The sequence below is a fragment of the Gymnodraco acuticeps genome, unplaced genomic scaffold (assembly GCF_902827175.1).
Source record: "Gymnodraco acuticeps unplaced genomic scaffold, fGymAcu1.1, whole genome shotgun sequence".
NCBI classification, from domain to species: domain Eukaryota; kingdom Metazoa; phylum Chordata; class Actinopteri; order Perciformes; family Bathydraconidae; genus Gymnodraco; species Gymnodraco acuticeps.
This window is the reverse complement of record NW_022991064.1, coordinates 3906335-3916999: the sequence shown is the minus strand read 5'-3', so window position 1 is coordinate 3916999 and position 10665 is coordinate 3906335. Positions and strand designations below refer to the sequence as shown.

The 10665-nt window shown below is 42.0% G+C and overlaps 1 protein-coding gene across 1 annotated transcript; it reads right to left on the bottom strand.

The window, feature by feature from the left end:
* pef1 (penta-EF-hand domain containing 1) lies at positions 1–10238 on the bottom strand. Its single transcript, XM_034236662.1, has 5 exons — positions 10141–10238; positions 9011–9317; positions 7575–7730; positions 6600–6743; positions 1–1119 (listed from the first exon to the last, which is right to left on the bottom strand). The coding sequence occupies exons 1-5, from the start codon at positions 10159–10161 to the stop codon at positions 890–892; spliced, it is 858 nt and encodes a 285-aa protein (XP_034092553.1). The 5' UTR covers positions 10162–10238; the 3' UTR covers positions 1–889.
* Positions 10239–10665: the final 427 nt, after the last annotated feature.

Below are 10665 nucleotides of genomic sequence, written 5' to 3'. Positions count from 1 at the left end.
TGTGATATCAAATCATTTATTTGTTTTTGGCATTAAGAACCATTTTGGCCATGACTGATTTCAGAAAACAAACCTCAGTGGAGTGCATTATGTTCTAAGAACTGGATCCGTAAACACAGAAGATCCATTTCATTGAGGGGAAATTGGCAAACTTAATAGGAAACACTTTTGTCAGGTCACTTATCTCTAGACATTTTGTTAATCGATGGTCAACACTGGCTTGCTTGAGGGGAATGTAGCAAAAGTAATAGTACATAATTATTTTATTAAACACGTAGTTATAGAGCTTTGACACTCAACTTAAAGTGAGAGTGGAATAATACTGACATAATAAACTTTGGCCTTATTTGCTTAATTACATGCATAACAATAAAAAGCAATGCTCAGTGAAATGAGCTAATCATTGCATTGGAATACCCTGCTGAATATTGCTGATGTACATATATTTAAAAGGCTATTGTTTAAATAGAACAGGAACATGTTAATTTGCGAGGGAATACATTTGCAACTCAGCGTAATTATTGTTAACAGTTGATTGTAGGCACTCTACTGTAGGAGCAGAGAAATTATACGAGTTTTCACTTAATATCTACCTTCTCTATTCAAGTTTTTAGAATGAAACATGTGTAAACAGGTACTCTCTTGAATGTCAGTTTAACTATTCAATCAAAAAAGAAACCTATACGTACAAAGTAAAAACATCCAGTAAGGGCACCTTAATAAATGCGAGGTTTCAAGGCTTTTTATACATACAGCCACAAGCCATGGAAGAATGCATTCTACCTGATGTACTGTGTATTAAACAGCAGGTGTTGGCACTTATGGTAGAGCATTAAAAACTGAGAAAATAGGACCTGAACATGGAATGATGCAATGAATCCACAGTGCATCACATGAGCCTGGTGATGGCTCCAGAGATGAAGTCCTCATAGTTAAGGCGGATGTGGCCGGTCATGCCCGTGTCCTTCTCCCTGAAGGCCTGCGTCATGCTCTGCAGCTGGGTGCACACCTGGATGAAGCGGTCCAGCTGGATGCCGGGTCTTCCACCTTGCACGGTGAAGCGCCGCACCAACGTCTCCGAGAACTGGGGGCTGAGGTTGTAGCCCATCTGAGCGAGCGCTGGGGACAGGAGAGGGACAGAGGAAAGAGAAAACAAGTGGATTTTAGTCATTTCAACATTGATGGAATAATTGTAGAAGACAGCTGTCTCCAATAGAGTGGTGCAGGAACGAGTCCTAAAACCCGGAGTCCACTTCCGGTTCCCTCGTCTCAGAGTCAATGGGTTTTTTGAACATGTTTTTGGAAAATAGCTGGAAATAAGGTCTGTGGTTGACACACATTTAAGAGACGGCTCACGTTTTGTTCTACGACATTTAATACATCAGCAGTGACCCCGCTGGTGATTTCTGAAGAGTTTACGTGTCTGAAAAACGATGGTTGTTAACAAGTGGCTGAATAGGACTACAGAAGTTAGTTGTCGAGGACGTTGTACGTCATTACACCGGAAACGTAAACACTCGCTCTCAGTTTGTTTGCCCCTGTTCTGCTTGAAAGCAAGTACCTGCCTCCTGCAAACTGTTAAAACAAACGCTTCAACTTGTACAATTTTGAAGCTGTATTTTTGAATATGAATCTTAAGTTGGCGTGACGTTGAAGCAGCGACCCTGCTGTAGTTCGTTTATAGTAGTGGTTCTCAAATGGGGGTACGCGGACCCCTAGGGGTACGTTGGAGTACTGCAGGGGGTACGTGAGATTTATTTCATGTTAATGGTAAAAAAAAACATAAGTAATGCATTTAAACAAACTACTAATAGTAGATTAACTACTTTATTCAAAGGTTTACAGCAGAGGTGCCCAGTACGTCGACCGCGGGGGCAATGCTGGTAGATCGCGAGTCATTCATAAAAAAAGAATCCTGTTCCGTTAAAATAGACAAAACAGGTTTTGATCCCTCCTCCCTTGGCCTCCCTACCACTTAATTCAGGAGTTTACTTGATTGACAGAAAAAGCGACCTATCGCTTTCCAGTCTGTTAACCCAGAATGCAAAGCGATACAAAATCAGTCAAGTGCCGGGAAAACTCAAATTAAGTTAAAGAGACAAACAAGAGACAAACAACAAAATGAGTGCAGGACCGAGCAAGAAGCTAAAGACATACCACTTCCACACAGAATGGGAGGAAGAATATTTGTTTGTGATGTCACATTCAAAGGTTATTTGCCTTATTTGTAAAGCAAGCGTCGCTCTGCCAAAGAAAGGTAACGTGGAGAGGCATTATCGGAGTGTTCACAAGGCATAGCAGCGACTTCCCTCCGAGTAGCGAGTTGAGAAAGGTCATGTATTATTGCTACACAAATATTATCTCGCAATCTTAGTGTCGCCAACTCGTTTCTAACATGCAAAAAGACAAACAAATGTCGGTGTATTTTCGATCTTTCCAATCGAGACGAGATCTCTCTCCCGTCTGTGCGCGAGGGGGCGGGGCAGTTTACACACACGCGGCTGCTACAAGCAGCAACACACGGAGGAGATGGCGGAGAGAAGCGCTCCAAGGTGTGGTTAAATGTTACCCGTCTTGAGGTGGACAATGCTCCTTGCCAAGAGAGTTCAGCATGTGAGGGCGGTAACACGAGCAATGTGTCAAACATTTAGCAAAAGTGCACCACATCCAGACGGAGGAATGCACCGGGTTCGACTGTCTTTCTAGCAGCTCTGCAGCCCCATCCACGAGTAACGTTTCCACGTCAGGTGTTATGTATGCTAGCAGCAACACACGCAGTTAACTCAATGATTCAAACATGGGTTAATGATTATAGGAAACTGAGTTACTCTTTATTTTGTTAAAGTTTCAGCTATTCTGTTCACAGTTCTGTCATCAGATTATTTAATACGATTTGTTAAAACATTGTTGTTTCTTTTGATGTGAAATATTATTTATTTAATTTAAATAAAAAGCAATGTTAGTTTTGTTCACAATTTGTTAATTTAATAATATATGTATTTTTGAATCAAGTATTCATCTTTATTGTCTTCATTGTTAGTTTCCACATGCCTAAAACAACCTCAAGCTAAATCTAAAAGTTGATGGCTAAACAAGAGGGTTTGAGAAATTGTGCAAGCCATACAGTAATAGTCTGAATAGTCAATTAGTCGTTAAATTAATCGATAGATTAATCGATTATCAAATTAGTCGTTTGTTGCAGCCCTATTATCCCATGTATAAATAAAACGTGTTATTCAGCAACCCTTGCAATTTGGGATTTTATTTTTGGTTGGTAGACCTCGGTGAGCTGGTCATTTCAAAAGTAGCTCACCAGCCCAAAAAGTGTGGGCACCCCTGGTTTACAGTAACTCTGGATAATAACATGGGAAAATAAACGGGGTGCTCTCTTTTCCTCTCCCTCTCCTGACAGCCCGTCAGTCTCGTGCAGCTCGCTGAACCTGTAATAAGTGACCCGACAGGAAAGAACACACATATTTCTTATAACTAGTTTAGCTAGTTCCAGAGTAGATGAAATAGCTAAGTGTATTAGGTCACTTTGAAAAAAAGGTTAATGATATTCGCTCTTCTTTTTCGGATTCACCTTTACTCACCGCTGGGTCACCAGACCTTCCTTCCACCAACACACTAACCTCCTTTTCCCCTCTCTCTCCAAGTGAGGTTCTTACCCTCATTACCTCTGCCCGCCCTACCACCTGTCCTCTGGACCCTATCCCTTCAAACCTCCTTCAGACTATCGCTCCTGATATTCTACCATTTCTCACCCATTTCCTCAACACTTCTCTAACTTCTGGTCACTTTCCAAACAGTCTCAAGGAGGCAAGAGTAAACCCTCTCCTAAAGAAACCCACTCTCAACCCGTCTGATGTTATAAACTACAGGCCTGTCTCTCTCCTCCCGTTCCTGTCTAAATCACTTGAACGCGCTGTCTTTAAACAACTCTCCTGTTATCTCAATCAGAACAACCTTCTGGATCCGCACCAGTCTGGTTTCAAGGCAGGTCACTCCACAGAAACTGCTCTCATTGCTGTCACGGAGGAACTGCACACTGCCAAAACTGCATCCCTCTCCTCTGTCATCATCCTGTTGGACCTGTCTGCTGCATTCGACACGGTGAATCATCAGATCCTCCTTCGCACTCTCCAAAAACTTGGAGTTTCAGGCTCTGCACTTTCCCTCCTCACCTCATACCTGAAAGACCGTACCTACAGGGTGACTTGGAGAGGGTCTGAGTCCGACCCTTGTCAATTAACTACGGGGGTCCCTCAGGGCTCTGTTCTTGGTCCCCTCCTCTTCTCCCTGTACACAAACTCGCTCGGATCAGTCATTAGCCCGCATGGTTTTTCTTACCACTGCTACGCTGACGACACCCAATTAATTCTGTCCTTTCCCCGCTCAGAGACCCAGGTCGTCGCACGCATCTCTGCTTGTCTAGCTGACATCTCTCAGTGGATGTCTGCTCACCACCTCAAGCTCAACCTTGACAAGACTGAGCTGCTCTTCCTCCCGGGAAAAGATTGTCCAACTCTTGACCTGACAATCAACATCGGCACCTCAGTTGTTTCCCCGACTCAGACTGCAAGGAATCTGGGTGTGACCCTAGATAACAACCTGTCCTTCACTGCAAACATCGCTGCTACAACCCGTTGCTGCAGATACACGCTTTACAACATCAGGAGGATACGTCCCCAGCTGACTCAGAAAGCGACTCAGGTTCTGGTCCAGGCTCTCGTCATCTCACGCCTAGACTACTGTAACTCCCTCCTGGCTGGTCTACCTGCATGTGCCATCCGACCTCTGCAGCTCATCCAGAATGCAGCGGCTCGTCTGGTCTTCAACCTTCCTAAATTCTCCCACACCACTCCGCTCCTCCGCTCCTCCGCTCCCTTCACTGGCTTCCGGTAACTCCTAGAATCCACTTCAAGACACTGGTACTTGCTTACCATGCTGCGAATGGATCTGGCCCTTCCTACATCCAGGACATGGTTAAACCGTACACCCCAGCGCGTGCACTACGCTCTGCATCAGCCAAACGACTCGTTGCGCCCTCGCTGCGAGGGGGACCCAAGTTCCCATCGGCGAAAACACGTGGGTTTGCTGTCCTGGCTCCAAGATGGTGGAATGAGCTCCCCATTGACATCAGGACGGCAGTTAGCTTGCACATCTTCCGGCGCAAACTGAAAACTCATCTCTTTCGACTCCACTTCGAGCGTTAGAACTATTAACGAAGCACTTTTATACTAATAAAGGGCTGGCTTACCTAAAGCCAGTTGAGTAGCACTTGAAATCTTTGGCTCTATGAAACCTGATGTACTTATATGATTCTGTTTTCTTCAAGGTTGTGTCTTCCTGGTCGAATGTACTTATTGTAAGTCACTTTGGATAAAAGCGTCAGCTAAATGCAATGTAATGTAATGTAATGTAATGTAATGTAATGTAATGTAATGTAATGTCTAACTGTATTTTGGTCCGCTCACCGGTCCGTCACAGCGGCGGAGCTTTGATCCGGAAGAGCTGCGTGTTCTCCGTCAGCAGCAGCTGATCTGATCTCTCTCTCGCGTCCGGTTATACTTCACTCGCGTTTATGTCCAAATCTATCAGATCTAGCTAGTTCTAGCTAATTATAAGACTGCCTGCTTATCAAAGGACACCTAAACAATAAGCGTTGCTTGGCAACGGCTTGTGGCTGCAAAGTATAGCGCAGCATTATGCATATGTTTAATGAGGGGTCAAAATCCCATGCTCATAAAATGCTCATATTTTTTGTTCTCTTCATTCCCCACGCCCCAAAATAAATAAATAAATAAATATACACATTTTAGGAAAAGTAACGAAGTTTGAGCAGTGTGGGTTTTATATTGACAGAGTTACACATAGTTTCAAAACGCAAAGTGTAATTCTGCAGTGGCCTTCCTGTCAGAATGATAAAGGTCCTCAGTGAAGCACAAACCCATGTTTCACTACATTGTAAGTACAACTTATTAAAAAGATCAGTTCAATGCAACTAATGTCGTCTTAGTGTTATTGCATGATATTAAAATTGGTTTGCCATGAATTTAGTGATGGATTGTAAACAATTGAAATGTAGCATTTTAGTGTTTCTCAGTTACAATGTTGTTGTTTTAATAACTCAGACTCTGATGGTGCAGCAGCACTGTACCTCTTTATATAGGCATCTTTTCCCTAACAAATAGTTTTTGCACTGATCAGGGGGTACTTGGCTGAAAAAAAATTCCGAAGGGGGTACATTATTGAAAAAAGTTTGAGAACCACTGGTTTATAGCATAACGTTAGCATTTGGCGATTAGATTTAAGATTCGAACATTATAAAAGTAGGGTAGACATGTGGAGATTATCCGGCAGAACAAAACATTTATCAAACAAGTTTGTTTTCCACAGATCTTATTTTTTACAATATTCCAAAATCCTCTGGAGAAATCCTGTTGCTTTTTTGTCGAGGGAACCCTTGCGCAGCTTACTTCCGGGTCGGCCTACAAAAATACGTCATCACTGCACCACTCTATTATGGTCATTTTTATTTACAAAATGATTCCATATCCAACTTAATTGTAGCATCTTTAACACACAAACGAGGGTACCTTGGTGTAGCTCCGTGCCACTGATAAAGCCTGAGCGGTCTCTGTCAAATTGTTGAAAGAGCCCCCTCCACCGCTGCATGAATTCCCACAGTGCAGAGAAGCCAAAAATGTCCATTCGGCCCGTCCTCGTCTTGTCAAACATGTCTGAAAGGAAACACAAAGCACAGCACGTCGTTATAGTTTACCCCGTTCTTTCAAGGCGAAATGCATTTCCAGAATGTTTCCAGGAAGTCCTCCATCATGGAACTTCTTTTTGAATTTCTTGAAAGTAGCACACAAAGGTAATAGGAAACATTAGTCACTGGCAAACCCAATTGGAATGTCCGGATACCTTTGCAGCTCACAAACAACAAGACAACATGACTCAGTCGTTATTTAAGCTGACTACTGTCTACCGGAATTTCTAGTCTATATAATGTAGAAGTAAACTTTACTGTATGTACCATCAGTTCATATAGGATAACCTGTAATGTGATATGTGAGTTTATGCGCTATCAGTGGGTTTTCTTCTGAGGGTTGCTACAGTATATCATATTGGACTAGGTTAAAGATCACTTACATGAGGATGACATGTAATCAACGAAGGTCTAAATGTCCTCTGCTAAATTGTTTATTTTGGGTGAGAAAAAATATTCAAACACATTTTTATTGTAATATATATCTATTTAAAAAGGGACAATGCACACGTGCTCTGGACTTACTTTAGGCAAGTTTTCTGTATCTTATACTGTTGCACTGACATCAAATGTTTTACTTCAGTGAACAGTGTTTTTTGGTGTGTTATATTCTTATGTCCAGAGCTTCCACTCTACAAACCTTCTTCCTCACCTTTGCTGTAGCCATTTAGCTCTCTTAAAGTATTTAACATAGTTGAACATTGTGTCACTTTGCCTCAAGAAACACTATTAAAGAATTTAACAACAATCAAACAACACACTGTAGGCCATGTTATTTGGCTGTGACTGTGTGACTTACTGATCATCATGAGGCAGGTCTCGTCGTTGAAAGCAGACCAGTTGGAGTTGACGAGTGCCTGCTTCAGCTCCTTCAGATTGATGTAGCCACTGCGGTCCGTGTCCACAGTGTGGAACCACTGGAACGCCTCTTGGCCAACACCGGGAGGGATGTTACCTAGAGAGAGGAACAATCAGAGTAGTTATTGGATGGTGGCTCAGACGAACTGAAGATGCCCATCACAAAAAGAATGTTTTCTTAGCATTCTTTCCAAGCTTGTTTTCCTAGCATACCACTCACTGCTTTCCAACAAGTGGACTAGCTTTATTTATTCTCTTTATTACTTCCCATCTATTTCTTAGAAGTCAATATTTCACTGAAACTCTCAGGCTTCTTAGAAATGAAGCGGCTGCCTCATTCAGATGCAAAACAATTATTTATTTATTGAGAGATGAAGAAACACTCTGCCTGAGAGTCAAAGCTGCGAGCACTCTCTCAAGCAGGAAAATGATCACGAAAAATAATACATCTGTGCTTGACTCAATCTTTAAGCTGTGGTGCTTAGAAAGCACTGATTTAAAAAACTCTCTAAACGTAAAAATAAAATGCCAAATGTAATTCTACAGCTTAGTACAGTATACAATTAGTTGATACAGTGTTGGGTTGTTGTAGGAATGTGTGGATAACAGAAACAAAATGTTACAATTGTGTGAGATCAAGGTTGAATTAATGCTTTACGACAACTATAGAATGTAAAAAAAATCCTGTATCTTATTAATTTAACTAAAATACTGTATAATCTTCCAGTAAATAGAAAAAACAGCAACATAAGGCATCTCAAAAGTTGTGAAACCAGTTTGGATTCTCTTAAAGAATACTTCACCAACCTTAGTTAAATAGTCTCAGTGTTTCATAAGGCGCAGGTTGTGAAGCAAAGGTAGGTGCAGGGTCAAGGGTTGAGAGAAAGTGAATGGAGGGAGAGAAAGGGGTGTTAGAAATAATGGTGTAGGACAAGTGGAGGAGTGGGGGAGGGCTGATTGTCAGAAAAATGAATGGGTAGAGAGGGACAGGTGACAATTTAGGCCAGAACCTGATGGGATCTGTCCCTGTGGGGAGTGATCATTGGCTTTCAGGCTTAGCTGCTACGGGAAACCGTGTACTCACACACACAACACAATCTTTACCCTATCTGTCTCTTACTCTGTTTAGCCTTCACTCAGTATTACCAGAGTCATCACTCCAGCCGTGTAATCCTGCTGAGGGGCACAAACTGAACCCTGTCTCTACATGACGGTCTGGGAACGCAAGTCATTTTCTATCCATCATCCCAGCAGAGAGGGAGGGAAAATGAGAGAGAAGTGATGAAGAAGAGGAAAGAGAGAAGCCACCTCATGTTCAGAATATGCCTGTTTAACTCCCACAGGCAGAAGCCACCTACAGTAATAGCTAAGAGTCACCTGCAGGAGCATGCTGTCCATAATGTCCTCCTTGCGGTTGTCCACCGTAACCCCCATAATGCCCGGCGGGGGCAACCCCTTGTCCCTGTCCATACTGCCCTCCTTGAGCTGGGGCACCATAGCCACCATAAGGAGCTGTTGGTTGACGTGGGGCCCCTCCATGTTGGGACCCTCCATGTGGGGATCCTCCATGTGGGGATCCTCCATGTGGGGACCCTCCATATGGGGCTGAGGGGTGTCCCCCGTAGGGACCGCTGGCCCCCCCGTATGGGGCACTGGGTGGTGGGTGGCTGCCTCCTGGATAGCCCTGCAGGGACAGACAACACAAGTCCACTAAGAGTATGTACAAGGAACAAACTGGCCATTATACTTTTGAGATAAAAAAAAGCAAGACAATAAACTTGTGTACCACACGTTTTTATATATCTAAAACACATTGCTTGTATGCATTTTAAGATGCCTTGTTATTATCACCAAAGGCACCACCAAGGATGAATATAAATTGAATTGTTATTTGTATGAATTCATACTATAATATTATTAATAGTGTTATATATGAAGCCCACTGTTGCTTACAGTATAAATAATCAGACGGTTTAATACAGGCTTTAAGAAGGCTTAATATTAGACCCTGGAAAAGGGGTTTCCCCACTTTTACTTTTTAAATTCAACATTTTTTCTATTATACTTCTGTACTTTTGTGTGCAGGAGTAATCGTTTAGTGAGGCACTTTTACTTCTGCTTGGAAATATATTTTCCATAAGTCAAAACACATGCAAATATCGATACTTTGCTTAGAAAGACTACAATACAATGTACAAAACAGAGATAACCAAGTCTCAGATCAAACGGGAGCACTATAATAGCTAAAACGTATTGTTTAACGCTAACTACAACTCCAGCAATGTTAAATATAAAACCCACAGCTAGCACAAACTACTAAATGTTATTAACAAGTAGCAACAGCTTACATCGTTTACTCCTATCCATACAGTAGCAAACCAATGAATGGCTAACGTTGCGTTAGTTAGTATTAGTTACGTTTCATTAATGGAATACAACAGATAATACAGTTATTCCACAATATTAACATGTTGGTATAATTAACATTGAGTAAAGTATTTAGATACCTGGCCGTAGTGAAAACTCATGTTTGACAGACTTTACTTCCTTCAACAAGGTTAGCAGAGAAGGCGGATGCAGAACTGTCCGGCTAAGGGCGTGGACGTAAAAAATACTCAGGCACGCTATTGGTCAATTTGCACGTCCGTCACAAAACAGCCCGCGTCACCGGCTCCTGATTGGATAATAGAGTGGAAAAGGGATGACGACAGGACAAATAAGTAGCCTCTGAATCACTGTTCCCAGAGCCATCGGCAAAGTTATTCTATTTTTGCTCTCATAAACACTGCCCAATACTTAGTGAGTTAGTCACTCACACTCAGTGTTATTATATAACAGATACTGGGTTTACTGTGTCTACTTGAGTTTGTAACAGTATTTTTGGAATTTATTTCAATCAATGTCTTACTATTCCTATAATTAATCAATGCAAAAGGCACTGTTTTATGGCACAATTTGTAATACTTAGCTGTCATATTATTTCAATGGTTTCTATTTATAAAATATAACAGTATTTAGCTTTACATCCAATC